Source organism: Gasterosteus aculeatus, chromosome 16 (assembly GCF_964276395.1).
Source record: "Gasterosteus aculeatus chromosome 16, fGasAcu3.hap1.1, whole genome shotgun sequence".
Lineage (NCBI taxonomy): Eukaryota > Metazoa > Chordata > Actinopteri > Perciformes > Gasterosteidae > Gasterosteus > Gasterosteus aculeatus.
This window is the reverse complement of record NC_135704.1, coordinates 9,316,021-9,332,241: the sequence shown is the minus strand read 5'-3', so window position 1 is coordinate 9,332,241 and position 16,221 is coordinate 9,316,021. Positions and strand designations below refer to the sequence as shown.

At 47.4% G+C, this 16,221-nt stretch overlaps 1 protein-coding gene across 1 annotated transcript in view; it reads left to right on the top strand.

Annotated features, from left to right (window-relative positions):
• Positions 1 to 585: 585 nt before the first annotated feature.
• The window catches only part of anos1 (anosmin 1), a 34,958-nt gene continuing 19,322 nt past the window's right edge, over positions 586 to 16,221 (top strand). Inside the window, 5 exon segments of the mRNA XM_040201770.2 lie at positions 586 to 617; positions 619 to 663; positions 665 to 761; positions 764 to 973; positions 6,257 to 6,304. Coding sequence (XP_040057704.2) covers positions 586 to 617; positions 619 to 663; positions 665 to 761; positions 764 to 973; positions 6,257 to 6,304 — 432 coding nt within the window.

Here is a 16,221-nt window from a genome sequence, read left to right as displayed (position 1 = left end):
CGAGGCAGCCCTCCAAAGTTTGAAAGAAAGAACAGCGATGATATCATCGGGGTTAGCTCAGATTGGATTTGAGACTTTAATGTCATGTCACAAAGTCGGTGTTGCCAACTGGACTTATGCAGTGGGCAATTAAGAGGCTCTATAAACAAATGAGTTATACTAGATGCATAATGGAAAAGAAATGACTAAACGTCAGGATGTCTGAGGCCTCTGCTGGTTTCTTATCGACCATTCTCCCTTTAATCTGTCCCCTGTGAACCCCCTAACTTTATGGATGCAACAGGACATTGCCGCAGGACATTGCTGCGGTACCTTTGCAATGTGTGATGAACCAGAATATCACAAGCGTATATGACCATCTCCCCAAAAAAGAAAACACTGTAGATCAGTCGTACGAATGGTGCATGGTTCTGGGCTGAGCTTTGGAAATAAAGAAACGAATCACCGCGTGGCTCCTTTCACCCCGAACTGTATTACACATCACTACTATAGATCACGATTCCCCTTACTCGCCTCCTCGCGGGCGCAGCTCGCCGAACAGCCCGCCCGCGGCGTGCCACAGCGTGCGCAGTTTGCGCAGGTTCCATGCGGCACTCTACCTGCTCCGACGCTCCCCGTGTCTGTCACTCACCGCGAGCTCCTCCAATCGCAGTGGCGCATGGGCCCCCGTGACTCCGCCCCGGCGCATAATTGAAGTTTCTTTAGTTTCTCCGGGCGCAGCCTGCGCGCAGTGTTGCACGATCCGTGGAGGGATTAAAAGCCACAACCGCTGGGGACCATGTTTTCCAGGAGCCTGACCGTGTGCGCGACCCTGTGTTTGTGGATTACAGCGTTGACGAGCGGCGCCGGGAGCGCGTCCGGGAGGAAGCAGGACGAGTCTTTCTTCACCAGCAGCGTTTACCGAGCGAGATGCGCTTCGAGGTGCCTCAGTCTGCACATCACTCGCATCTCCGCCTTTTTCAAGCACTCTCAGGTACGAAGCATGCGGGTCAGAGAGGAGCGAGCACTTGGTAGTCGTTGAATGCGAGGGTCGTTTTGGGATGAATGAGCCGTTTCTCTCGAGCCCATCGCGAGGAGACGCAGCAGGTCACTCACTCACTGCTGAAATGTACTTTCACGCACTTGTGTTTTCTGCCCCTGGTAAGTTATCTTAAAACCAGACACCTCTGAACTACACATGTCACCAAAATAAAATAAAGAAATAAAAGCACATGTTGCAGATTTTTTTTTTTAAAAGCGCATGGAGGTTTGAGTGTGTGCGCGTAAAGTTTCCGCGCCTTGGCCACATCCATCTAATGGACACATCGCAGTGTTGAGACTGAGGGATGATGATCGCTGGAGACAGTTTGCATCCATTGCTCGCCAATCATCACCGGGGGAATCGGACACCCGTCTCCGTCAGTGCGACAGCGATGGAGCGCAGCTGCCGTTATGCCTCCGTTTACTTTCTCTGTTTGCGTGAGATGGAACACTGCTCTGGTGTGTATGTGACACTCGTGTCCTGCACGCACGAGCCCGTTGTGATGCAGGAAACTCCCAGAAACGAGCCGTTTGGTGCATGGTGTCAGAAGTTGTTCTCCACCAGGACACCAGATAACAAAAAACAACCCCCCCCCAAAAAAGACTTGATCCTTCACAGCTCTTTTTCACCAGCTACCTTTTTATTCTCACCTCATTTGCTTTATAGGCTGGTCTTTCCCAGGGTGCTTTAATGAATGCTTAATCGTCACGGATCATTGTGGAGGTAGATTCGTCATAGTCTCTAATTAATCCACAGAGTGCATTGCTTGTTTCTTCGTCTCCAATTAACGTTACTTTGTAAGTGCTTATTGATCTGGTTTGGTGATTAATGCATGTCCGCGGGGCACAGAGGCCCACTGTGGTTAATTCTAGCAGTTTTATTAGGGGGAGGGATCCATCTGACTGCTTTTGCTCGGACAGAAAACAGCAGTGGCGTGCATCCACTGGACACAGATTGAAAGCAGTGTTTCCTAATTCACTACTTGGCAAGCAGCGTCGAGGACTTGTTTTGGGAAAGTCTGTTGATTCTCTGCTTTGCGGAGCTGGGTGATTCATTTAGTCACCGGATGACTGAGAAGTCAAATAACTGATGGAAGTCTCACCTCTAATCAACCACTAACAGTGTGTATAATTGACTGCAGGGCCTCCCTGTCTGAGGCAGCTTTTTCTGTTAGGCGAAAATGAGAGGCAGATATTTGTCTATCGAGAGAAACATATTTGTGGTCAGTGATAAGCTCCCTTGAGCAATGTTTGAAGGCCTACGAATGGAATGCAATTGTTGATGATCTGCGAGGACTGTCTCATGCGCGAGGTCCCCAACAGTCCTTTCATGTGAAAATGGGGGGTCTGGTCAGCTGCAACAACATACCCCCCCCACCTTCACCCACCCTGGCCCTGCCAATAAATGCCAGCGTCACACTTGTGGAGGATTCACAACCGAGCCCGCCGATGGCCGAGGTCACCTTTGGTGCTAAACGCTGGCGCCCAACTGCGCTCAATGTGGTCATCTCTCATCATCGCTAATGTAGTGTTGCCGTAACACTGCAGCACGCTCAGTCAGCACAACCTACAGGTGGATCTGCCCCCCCCACCCCCCCTCCACCCCCCCTCCGCCAGATCTCCTTACAGCAACGGGACGGCAGGCAGCACCTCGGAGCCCCACCGCGGTGATGGAGACGGCAGACCTCCTAATTCAACTCGGACATCCTTCAGGGGTCATTCGATATACTCGCAAACCAAGACACTCAACACTTTCCATTCCAGTGGAAATAAAATGCCTGGCTGCGTGTCAAAGCGGTGACTTTGGCATAATGTTTCATAACATTAATCTTACCAGTAATATGGACCACTACCTATTTTGGTCAGGGTACAGGAGCAACAATTGGTCTACTTAACACATTTAGCCGCTGGAATTCTGAACTCTTGTTTTTCATATCAGATTTTATGTGATCATTCTGTGAATACTGGAATGATACTCGGAGAATTTAGCACTTGCAGATGTGATGAACACCCACGTGTCTTCTTTTTTTCTTTTCTTTTCTTTGTGTGGCTGAATTGAGAGAACGAATCCGAGACTTTTAATTATGAACTAGTGTGAAATGGAAACAAGCGCGGTGTCGCAGAGTTGGGAAACAAACACCGGCTGTCCGTTGGTTGTCAGATTTATAGCAAGTGTGGATTTATTGCTCTAATACTGTTTCCAAATACAGATTTATTGACATTTTACTCCGTATTTGGGAAACCTGTCAACCTGGTACAATAGACAGAGGGGAACACCCAACCATAAATATGATCCTCGGACACTTTAAAATATTAAGAGCGCGCTGGGAGCCCTGTGCAATAATGTATTCTGAAAGCATCAGCCTCATGGTGGATTATTTATGTGGGGACCTTTTGTAGCCAAAAACAAGGTGTGTCCATGAAGTCTTGTTATTACACTCCAAGCAATAAAAACATTTTAAATTCAGCCATTCATTTCGAATGCGGCGCACCGTTAAGTCTAAGCATCTTGTTTGAGAGATTTGTGTCTTCGGCGAAGAAAAGAAAAAACATTGGAAAGCACTTTTTCCGTGTCCCCTCGCTTACGGCTCCGATATTAAATAACACGCGGTGGAATCAAACCTCCGCCAGTGCTTGTCTCATGTGTGGAGTTTTTCATTAGTGAAGACAGTGGATGAATAGAGGACTATGTAGCTTGGCGTCACCTCTCTGTAAACGCTTTTAAAGCATGACAGTCCTGTCTGTAAATCTCAGCCTGCAGTGCCGCTACACCCTGAGCTACCTCATTTGACAAATAGCCTTCATTCCTAGGTGGAGACAACTTTGCCCCAGTGTTGTTTGAGATCTCTGAAAGCCCCTTTCATGTTGACATTAGATGGGCGCTGGACACATTAGCTCACTTTCAGAGCTGTCAAATAATTCAGTTAAAGTGAATAATTGATGGACAGAGCGTCCGCGGCGCTCACACCCACTCAAGTCAAAGCCTAAATCTTCAGGCCCCTTTATTTTAGTGCTGCATATGTGCCCTTAAGGATCAGTTATTTTGGGGTTCGCCTCAGGCCGTCAAAGGACACGCAGAGACAGAGGCCGTCCTTTTGAAGTCCCCGTCTCCTGTTAACTTGACCGGAAAATGTACAAGTTCTCAGTAGTACTCAGTAGTAGCTTATTCATCATTGCTGGAAAAGGTACCGGCGTGATAGGATGGAACTGAAGCACAATCCTTAAGTGTAACCTGAGATCCGTCCCATTTAAATCCGAGGCTCACGGGAGACAAAAGACTTCCATGTTCAAAAGGTGTAACACTACCCTCAAAGATAAAAACGTTTTTTTGCTCCACGTTCGTCTAGACCATAGGACACGCCTCCCCCGCCCCCCCGGCCACCTGCTCGGCCTGACATGGGCCGCGATGCGTCTCTGTGTTTACACGACTCCGCTGGTGTCGCCGACAAAGCAGCGCGGCTCACCTTAGGCTCCGCGTTCTCCTCGACCCCCAACGCACGGGAGGATGTCTGGGAAGCATTCGTTCACTCGAGTCCTTGACAGTCCTCGGCACTGCATAATGTTCCGACTGCAGAGGAATGTCATGGTGAGTCAGAGGGATGAAGTCCTGACCTATAATTATTCCCCCGTTGGTCCCTGACACGGTGGGGTCAGGTCTGGACAGCTGGGGCAACATCCTGCTGAGCTTCTCTGGTGGAGGGATGCTGTCACGCAGCAAAATTAGCTCCTCCGTGGATCTGGCGGCGTCGCCGGTGATGTATGGGGTAAGGAAGGTGTCAAACAAACGGATTGATGATTTAGAACGCGGTCTGGAGTTGTGACAAACTATCTGAACTATCCAAATGCCAAGGTTTTATTTACGGGTTTTGGCAGGGTTTGTTTAATCTTCTTTTTTTTTTTACAAAGTTTGAATTGTGCGATGTAGCACAAAATGCTGAATTAGTGAGGAATAATTCCGATTTTAGTCAACATTCGGCCGGATTGAGCGAAGGTGCTCCACTACATAGAAAAGAACCTGCTGATGGACTCCTTTGCCAACTTACTGCTCATTTCCACTCCATTCGGTACAAAAATGAACCCGCTATTCCTGGTATCCTTGGTGCCCAGGCTCGTATTTCTCATCCTTATCAGCAGTTGTTCTTGCATAGATTCTCCTAAGACATTACTATACAATCACAGATTCCTTTGAAGCCATTTGACCATTACCCTTGACACTGAAAGAACAGCACTTACTGGTACTGGATGTCAAATTAAACCCTTTAATGATAAGTTCTCTCTCAAGGTCTCATGGGAAATTTCCTCTGGATTACATTGTGGGAAAAGGCTTTGAACTTGACATTGAACTGAAGCAGACTTTTGCACTCAGACCCCGAAAGTTTAGCCGTAACCTCCTGCTAGATCGCTCTTATAGCGGCAGGCAGCGCACATCCCAAACTGAAGCTCAAGCGTATGTCATTTACTAGAATTTATTTATTTTGTGAAACTCAACTCAGAGGCTCTGTTGAGAATTTTTTTAATCTGATTATTATAAATTGACTGGAAAACAGGTAACAGGTGGCAAAAGAAGAAAAAAAACGCTAATTTAAGCTAAACGTCAACCTTTCTGATGCACATCACATCCTTCCATTCTGTCTCTTTAATGTTGACCAACTGGTCATTTATTCCAAAGCACCAGCCTTGCACTTGCCATCCAAGCGCAATTATGTTTGCAGAGGATGACAGCATAATTCCTCGCCCTAATGGAATTCAGGAAATGACCACTTGAACAAGCCGCTCACCCCCACCGGTCCTTTGCTCGACAACTCCCCGCATTCACACATCGGGGATTTAAAAATACACAGCGCTATTAGCGCCAAATGTTTGCCTTGCTGACACGCAGAAGGTGGCACTTCCACGGCAATTAGAGGAAATTGGCAGTATCTGCAGTCTACACAAGAGTGCTGACATCACTTCTCGCCTCCGTGACCTCGGGGACGTCTGTTGAGAGATCAAACGGGCCCTCAGAGGGGCTGAGGTCACCGGGCTCTGCTGAAACTGACCAGAGGTTTGTCCCGCCCCCCGGCCCCCTTTCCTGCTTAGGTTACATGCCACTCAGCCTCAGACGCTTTGAAATGTCTCTGCTGTTTTTACCTTCTGGATACTCGACTGTTAATGTGATAGTAAAATGCCACACAGTCATCTCATGACTTGATAGTTGAGTGGATTGACTGATGATATTTTTCCTTCTCTTTCACAGAATAATGGATCCTTGGTTTGGTGCCAGAATCACAAGCAGTGCTCCAAGGTAGAACGGTTTTCCTTCTTTCACAAGCGAGACACATGCCACATACAGCGCATGCCCCATTATCACATGATAATACAACATAAAGTGTGCGCGAGTCCAGACATGACTGGTTTTGTCGTGCCAGCAGAATCACTTTGAGAGCGGTTGACAAAGACTGTCAGAATGTGAAAAACTCTTTTCTTTACAGCTAGATCTCACTTCTGCTTACATTGTGCTTCTACTCATTTCCCCTGGTAATGGATTTAAATAAAATAAAAATGCACGTTGAATTGCTTTGGCCAACTACGATTATGCTTTTATTTCTTCATATGTTTTTTATGATTATGTTTGTTAAGCCCCTCGCGTCGTTGGGATTTTCAGTCGGATTCATTACGCTGCACCTCCTGCAGGGCTTGTTTGTGTTTCGTGCCCTGTCCCAAGGAGGGTTGATACAAAGCTGGTGCTGACAGCTTCTCTGAAAAGATGGTGCTGAAATGTTCTATCAGAGGCCGCCGTGGCCCTGGGAGATGCGCTCTATGGAGCCGAGACAAGGAGGATGATATGCTAGCCGGGTAGAAATCGCAACAGTGCTCCCGGTAGCTGTCAGAGGTTCTCATCTTCTCACACACACACACACACACACACACACACACACACACACACACACACACACACACACACACACACACACACACACACACACACACACACACACACACACACACCAAAGAAACAAGGATTCCATGCTGTTGGCCCACGAGGACTCAAAGTAGGTCATAGTCAACATACATACATTGTCTAAATGAAAAACAAGTGGAGGGAGGTCATGACAAGTTAGATTTTATTCACAAAGTCCGCAGACCTTAGCTTACTTATAGAGGAATGCATGCTGGGAATTTGGGAAAATTACCTTATTCCTGTGATGGCGATTAATTGGATTTTCTTTTTTTCGGTCCGTGCTTACTTTACACGGCCTCCCATTTGGTGTAGATATTAATCACAATCAGTGTCTCATATCAACTGCCTTACAAAATGACCAATGGTGTTTGATTTCTAAATTCCTCGTTTCAATTTCAAATTGTTTCCTTGGCTATTTGCATCTTCCTGGGACACAGCAGAGCCATTGTTCTTTGTCCTTCCTTCTACATCTGCAAATGTATGGGCTTCTTCCTCAACTCAACAGCTGTTTACAACATTATCACGTCCCCGAATGAGTCCTAACGTGAGTAAATAGCTGTTGTTATATCCTGTTTCTTTTTTTATTATGAAGTTCTGTCATTGTACCCTTGTGTGGTAATTTAAGAATCTCGAGGCGTGAACTTAAGTTTGTCCCTGGAAAAACAAAATGTGTGATGAAGAATATATCCCTTTATATTACATCATAAAACCTTCTGTGACAAGTCGATGTAAAGGCGAGCCTCCATTGTGTTCGCCATGATGCGGTGAAACTTGTTCCTCTCCTTTCCACTGTGATGGCCAACATCGCCTCTTGGCACCATTCGTTCCCCAGTCGTTCGGCAGAGTTTTATGTTCGAAAAAGTCTTTTTTTTTTTTTCTGGCTGTGAGTCCGAGCACAGCATACTGTTTTCATAATCAACCAGCTGACACTGCAAACGTCCCAAAAAACTCTTTATAGACTTCTTGTTCTCCTTGCCTTTAACAAGCATGTCAGTTAGCACTTCTTCATCCCACCGGTAAATAAATGAGGCCCGGATTTGATGTAAGCTCTTAAAAAATAATGACATGCTTGTGTTACCGCTGCACCAATGTGGTGCTCGGCCGCACCGTCGTCGTCTTAAATGGTTTCAAGGGCTCTCTGAATTTAATCAGTTTAATTGTATCCTGGGTTTTAGGTTCAGCCGTTCAGGATGCAGGCCGGGGGCACGGTGGTGAAGCTTAATTTGTGGCCAAAAGTCAATATTTTGGTAGCAAACACAACCGCACTTTGCATCCACATCAATGGCTCGAGTGCACACCCGGGGGGCCCCGTGTCGAAAACACTGAGCCATTGTGGCCGCTCTTAACAATCGCTCCAAACGGGCGCAGCGCTGTACAGTGGTTCCCCCGTGAATAGCTCTGCAGCCGCTGATTAGCCTCTTCACTTCATGAACAGCTCACAGTCAAACAGAGAGACAAAGGCGGTGGCTCCCGGGGAGTGCGTTAGGGCAGGAGGGCCGTCCACCCGGAGCTCTGATAAAGGGCCTCACGGGGCTCCTCGCCTGTGAGGAAAATGTGCGGAAGGGCTGCCTAATATTTTTGACAAAGATGCGGTGACCCCCCCCCCCCCCCGCCCCCACTCCCCCCTCCTCTGTCTGTCTGCGTTTAAAGGGAAAAAAAAAAAAAGCCTCCCGCTTCCATTTGTGAAGACAAAGTCATCGCGGTCATCTCGTATGCGGCGTCCAGAGCCGCCGCCCCCCACCCCCCTGCTCTCAGAGTCCCCATTGTCATGGTGATTAACCTACTTGCCCCCTTCTCCACAGCGGAGCGAGGTGGCATTTGGAGAGCCAGGGAGTCATTATCATGCCACAGCGTTGGGCCAGCAGACAAACTCCATTCAGCGGGGCGACGCCAGGAGAATCTTCCACCAGCTATTGTAATCTGCCTCCCGACCGCTTTAGCAGTTTGGATGTGCTCCCTGAAAGTTTATCAAAACTCCGGGGTGAAAAGAGGATTTTGTGTGCGGAGAGTGTGCAGGGCCAGTCAAGAAGCTTTATTTTTTATTTTTTTCACATTCAGAACACGAGTGATATTATCTGGGTTTGCATTTGCCCCCGGGGCGATATCCATGCCCCGAATCAAATGCCAGGATCAACTTAAGGCAGCTAAATGCCGCTCCACTGCGAAGGGGAGCGCTTCATTACTCACTTCTTTCAGGGCAGGCTGAGAAGAAAGGACATGTGCATTATGCAGGGATAAGTTGGCCTGCGGTGAGTCACTGGATCGTGGCCCTCACAGATAATTCCCCAGGAAGAAAAGTGTGATATTTTTCTTTTCAAACACACTGAATATCCAGAAGGGGCGGCACGGTGGCGTGGTGGTTAGCACTGTTGCCTCACAGCAAGAAGGTCCTAGGTTCGATTCCGCCCAGTGGCCTTTCTGTGTGGAGTCTGCATGTTCTCCCCGTGTCTGCGTGGGTTCTCTCCGGGTTCTCCGGCTTCCTCCCACAGTCCAAAGACATGCTCTGGGGATCAGGTCAATTGGGGACTTTAAATTGCCCGTAGATGTGTGAATGTGAGTGTGAATGGTTGTGTGTCTCTGTGTCGCCCTGCGATTGGCTGGCGACCAATCCAGGGTGTACCCTGTCTATCGCCCGAAGTTGGCTGGGATGGACTCCAGCCCCCCCGCGACCCTGTGTGCAGGATAAGCGGTTTGACAATGGATGGATGGATGGATGAATATCCAGAACATAAAAAAAAAAAAATCAGTATACCCTTTTTTTCTCTGTAGAGGCTGATCTCTCAATAAATTAGATGAAGTGGGGAAAAAGGAGCTAAAAGGGAATTAAAACACCGGTCTGTAATAAAACATAATTTAGCAGCAGGGAGATTTTCACTCTTACATTTCTCTAAAGCTGCCAAACGTCTACCCTTTTTTAAATTTATCTAGACTTTCCAGAGGGAAAAGCTTTAGAAAGCGACATTGTCTGTTCGCCTTTTGACGGCACTGAGTCGCGCATGTCTTTCATAGATGTCTCACATATCCCAGGTGGCTCTTTTGAGCACTCCTTCCTTCCAAACACACTCTGAGCAGCGCATACCAGCGCATAAGAAGTGTTTACTCCTTTTGAATTGCATGCGCCTTCTTCCTCACATGTCGGAAGCTTTGGAGCTCTTTGCCTGAATAACAATCACTGGAATGCTACTATGTCTCACTCAAAAGTGTCTTTCTTGTCGCTGCCCGCCCCCTCCCTCTTCCCAAACACCACATTTTCTCACGCCAAACTAACATGGTCAAACTTCCCATCAGCTTCTCTTTTTTTCAGGCCTGTAAAATGAGCCCGTAAAACTCCACCGTTTCCTTCAGTTTGTCCGAATCTTTAAGAAAAAAAAACGAAAGACTATGAGCGCACTCTGATCGCTTTTACTTGAATCTCACAGGTCCTTTTTGTGTGGTCCTCTTTCCTTTATATGTAGCGTAGTTTTATAGAAAGAAAAGCTGTGATAAAGCGCTGCTGTTTGTTAGCTTTACAGCTGGCCAACGGCTTCAAAGCACCTTTTGGTCCCGCTGAGGCCAGACGTCGGTCTCACCTCCTCGTGTTAGCCACATTACCAGCGCCAACACCTCAGCAAGCTGCACCAGAAATCAATCTGTCAGGGGGGCAGTTTGTCGGGATGGTCAGTGGAGCTGCTTAGCAGACTCTATTTGAGAAGTACATTGTTTATTTTCTTCTTTCATATATATACGTACATATGATCTGCGGTGGCGGTGATCAAGAGCCATCTCTGTACTTTCTCGGGAGCCTTTCTTCTTTTATTCTGTCTAGTTTGAGGCGGTTACTGTGTGTGTGTGTGTGTGTGTGTGTGTGTGTGTGTGTGTGTGGGTGGCGGAGGAGGAGTGTGAAGCAGGGCTGGTCAGTCCCAGCAGGAAGGACCTGATCTGGACATGGTTGTTAAGTTTCATTGGCTGAAGGGGGGGTCGCTTGGTTGCCTGCTATCTGTGGAGCTCATTATTCACATGGTGGGTGGCAGAGGATGAAAAAAAAAAACCCCACAGCAGAAAACCAGAGACGCACACGGCCCCGTGAGACGAGGCGAAGAGGCGGTGGAGCCGCCGTTTGAGACGTCGCCGGCAGCGAGCGCTTGTGTCCAACGCCGCTGCCTGCAAAGAAACACGCACGCCGTCTCGTACCAACCTGTGTTTTTATTGATCCCACGGAGCACAGGCCTTTTTTTTAATAGCTGCCATCTATTTTCTCCGATAATAAACCTTTCACAGATTCCACACGCAGTCGCTGTCAGAAGGGATTTCATTCCGCTGAAGGATTAATGTAATCAAAGCTGCTGCTAAATCCTCTTTTAGCAATAATGACCAGTCACACTGAGACAATCTGCCGTCATCCAAGTGTTTATTTGCTTTCCGCAGATGGTTTGGATGAATATCATAGATTACAGCATTCCCTTCCTGTGGATGTTGCTGTCTTTTCACTTCCAAGATTACATTTTCAGAGGTACCAAAGCAGGAAATAATTTAACAGCTTTATTTATGGTCTTATGTTAAGATACCGTTACAGAATACTCGTGCCAGCGGTCACATTGAAGGAGAGACGATTAGAATTTAAGATTCTTAAAGCTGATGTACTTAGTAGATGTGGATTTATCAATTTATTCCAGTTCCACTCAAAGCTGCTGCATCCCGCAGATAAATCCCACAGATTGAGACAGTTTCGGGACGGTGAACTAGAACGTCCCAGTGATTGACAGTCTCTTAACCTTTTGCCCTGCACGTCGCCACTTCGGCACACTGTTTTATTTTAACTTTCCACACTGGACACGCACCAGTGAGCCAAAGCGTCGCCGCTCTCAGCTCGCCCAGGTTCGCCCTCTCTTTGTGCGGCCGTTGGACTTTTGAAATAAAAATAAACGAGAAGTCAATCATGGCATTGGGCAAGGCGAACACATTATATCACTATTGGACTGCACGTGGTTTCTCACTTTGCATGAGGTCCGCTGGCCTTCGTGGAGGCTGGAGAGGGCAAGTAGGATGTGCTTTGGAGACTCAAATAAACAAGTGGTGGTGATTGAACGTTGAACGTGACCGCAGCGCGGGATTAGAAGGGGCTTCAGTCCCCCTCAGCGGCGTGCCGTGTTTTACATGCTGTCGGCCTACATCGGGACACAGAATCTCGTTCTCGCTCTCGTTTCGTTTGAGATGAGGAGGGGATTGGTACAGATCGAGCGGTCGCCATGGCAGCGAGCCGGCAACGTCTGACATCCTTTTTTTTCAAAAACCTTGTTTACCATCATCTCCATCCGCAGCGACGTTATTGCGACGCAGGTTAGTTATTGTCGCTGTAGATTAACTGTATTAAACAAACGGCTTTGGAGGCGGTGAAGGGCTTTATGCGCTCCTACGCATCTGTCACCCGTTTATCGCCTTTGCCGCCTGACTCCATGTGATGGATACATCCTGTTGAGTCTCATTGTCATGCAATGTAAAGCGAGCCAGGTGGTAACTGGGGCTCTGGTTACAGCCACTGTGCGTTTGACTGGTGCCACCGCAGAACGTGACATCATGAGACGGCAGAGGACCTGCAAGAGAAGCATGCCAGACAGATGGGGCGGAGCATCAGTGTGTGCGGCGCACCGGGGGTGTCTGGGTGAAACTTCAAAGTCATTAAGTATTAAGTGAACTGCTATTGAGTTCCACAGCGGACAAAGCACAATTCCAGCTCCGCTGTGTGGGCTTTTTTTTGGGCTCATAAATAAGGCAGGCACCTCTGATTGTGGGCTAAATGTATAATTCATACACTGTCCCTCCTGCGCCTCCTCTTTTCTCTTCTCACTTTCTGCCAGGCGGTTCCTTTTCAGCTCTTTGTTGTCTGCGCCCCCCCCCCCCCCCCCCCCCAACCGCATTTAAATTAATAATTAAAGTAACGCTTTAAAGAACGCCTGACACTACCTGCTGGGTCGCTGGCCGTCTGTGAGCCGAGCTTGGAAAAACAAAACAGAAAGTCTTGAACCGTTCACATTTCAGTCCCCCCCCCCACCCCCGACCACACTAGAGCTGGAGTACTACTGGGTTTTAGTGGGGCATAAATATGACACTGGCAACGCTTGCAGCACGGACTGCAAAGGCGATATACGGGCATCCGCTGCACCTAATGCCAAGTTTCCATACGGTTTGGACACCTGCAGCTTGAGGAGACGGGACAGACACTAATTTGCCTTCGCACACGTATCCGGCAGCCCATGCAGGCGTCATGCACCTCCTCTACTCCAGCAGTGGGAGCAAACGAAGCTCCAACAACTCAAACACATGCAACATGCTGTCATTTTCTTCTTTTCTCGCTCCAAATGAAGCGCCGACACCATGGCCACGTGGGTTTCCTGTTTGCAGAGGGTTATGTAATTGCAGAATAGAAAACCTCACAGCAGCAGCCACTGCGGTGCAGTTCTATCAGTTCTCCCTGAAATACCAGAACAACGCTTTGTGTCACTGTAAGATGCAATTTTATTGACAAACGAGGCATTTTCTGTTTGTTAAAGTTGCAAATGAAACATCATCATTGCCTGAGGATCATTTCGGCGGCTCTAACGCAATTATTTTTATTTACTATTTACTAGCGTAGAGTTGCATACTTACATCTCTGTGATATCGGCGGTTAATCTCGTTGATCTACTTGATCCACTATCCGCTTAACACACACATTCCGATTTACAGCAGCGCAGAGATTAATCACGCGCCATCTCACGGACTTAGCAGACTATTAGGTCATGCAGGGTTGAGAGAACGGCATGTCTAGACGTTACAACGGCTCAGGTTCGGGATATCTTTTTCCTGATTTACTCGCCGTGTTTTCACAGGCCGATGGAACTTAATGAAACCTCTGCGATGTATCGGAAAGCCTCGCTATCGTATGATTTTACACCCTCTACCATCACAGCTCCAGCACCTGATGGAATAACTCAGTATAGTAATCCTGTGATTATAGTCTCAGTGGGCATCAGCAGCTACAAAGATTGTAGGCGGGCTGCTCTTTATTTGCCCACAAAAAAACACATACATTTTGGATGGAGATCAAGCTGACTTTAAATTCCTAAAGACGGCTTTGAATCTGGGCCTGGATGAGAAGTATGGAGAAAATAAGACAAATCAACAAGAGTAATGGTCCACATTGTGGCTTTCAACAGAGAACGGAGGGACAGTGCGTGAGAGTTGTGTGTCCATTATAATGTGGATGAATTTCTTCTTTCTTTCAAGTTTTTTTTATCCATCTTTCTTTTTTCAGTTTTTGTAAATATAAGTTGAAAAGCTCATTATTGTCTTTCATTGTGTACATATATACATACACATACATAACAGCCCAAAAAATGCTACAGAAACATGGCCGCGTTTGTGAACGACATATCACATTATAAATATGTTCTTTGTCTCTGCTGCAACGTGAGCCTGGTGGTTTCAAATATTTCTACTTCGGAGGGAGTTTTGGAAAACGAGCAATTTCCCGAGCACGTTCTCTCTGGCTCAGTCCAGCAAGGAGGGCCAAAGCGCAGCGGAGAGATGTGTTTTGAGATTTATCAGGGCACGGCAGACGCCGTCTGGGAGAATGAAAGGTAGATAACAACTGAGAAGAAAAGGGGGAAGACGAGGCGAGATGACAGCCGAATAAAAGTGAAATAGAGTGAGGAGTGAGTGCACGGGTGGAGTAAGTGCCTCTTTCAGTGGAGGGGAGAGCGAAGCTCGGCGACTCGCTGCTCGACGGGTCGATAGGAAATAAGCACAGGGCTGAGGCCCGCAGGAATAATTGAGTCCGGTCACAGGGAGTGTGAAAAAGTGCCGGAGCAGCAGAAAATCCAACCATAACTCAGGGAGATTGGAGAAGGTGAGATTTACTGTGTGTGTGTGTGAGTGTGTGTGTGATCAACAACCGAGATTCCTCCATATCGGAGTCTTCCAGAGAAGCAGACGGCTGCTGGAAAGTCCACATTTTTAGGTGCACATTCCCACATTTTGTGTCTGCTGAATTTAATTTACTCAATAAGAGAATCCGTCACGGACGTCTGATTGGTCTCCATACAGCCGTACAAATGTGTTCTGGCAAAATATGATCTGCATCAGCAGCAATTATTATCCATCTTTCCTTTTGTATGCCCTGTGTGATATTAAGCCCTGAGGGACATTCTCCACTGGTAGCAGTTCATGCTTCATTAACTAAAGCATAACAGTGGCGTGACATTTTATAAACGCGCTTTTTCATAGTTTTATGTTATTCCAGTTATTCACTCGGGGCAGTTAGCAGTTTTATGATGGGTGGAGATAACCATGCTGCAGCGACGGAGAAAGACCGTTCTGTGTGAACCAACCCCCCCCCCCCCCCCCCCCCCCACACTCCCCCATCTTGCCCCTTTTCACTCCCTGCGCCTTGTCGCTGCGATGACAAAGTGAAGATGGGGCTGTGGCATTGGCTGCCATTCAGCTTGACTCTCTCATCGGCCCCACAGAATGCCTTTCAGGGTCCCCCAGAGTAACAACTGCTGCGTTTTATTACAGCGTGAAATGGGGAGTGAAAGAGCGCTATGGATGTTCCTGCTTAACCATGCGGAATGTGTCACTGTTTGGAAGGAAGATAAGGGGACAAAGGGGAAATCAGCCGCTCAAACGCTTTTTGTTAAGACTAAGAGCTCAAGTACATAGAAACAACCCCCTTGCTCTTGTTTACATCTCAAAGCAGCACCAGTGGTGTCTTTTTAGTTGAAATTTGTTCAAAGATATGTTAACATATCATTGGATGATTACATGCATTCCTCACGCCATTCAAACAGATGGCAGCCGCGTTGCCAGCTGGAGAGATTTGCTCGTCGGAGACCCAGACATTGGCACCTAAACCAAGCAGATTCATTATGTCCAGCTCAATTATGGTCTCCGCTCCACTTTTCCAAGTCTTTTCCAAGAATAGATCTCAGAAATCACTAACACTAGCCAAGATGACCAGGGGTTTGAGGGCTCCAAGCCTCCGTGGGACCAACTAATATGAACTGTCATACCACAGATATCTCCTGCTGTGATCCCATTGATTGAATGCTTTTATGTGTTGTTCATACATACGGGAAGTTTTACTAATACATATTTTGGTTTGTTGTAATCGCCAATATTGTGGTGTGGCAACAAATCTGAAAAATGTCCTCAAATCAAAGCATAAGTGCATGTTGTGAGACGACGAGGGTGTGTATCTGGATGTGGTTGAGTGGAGTTTGGTACCCCCCCCTTTACCCCCGACC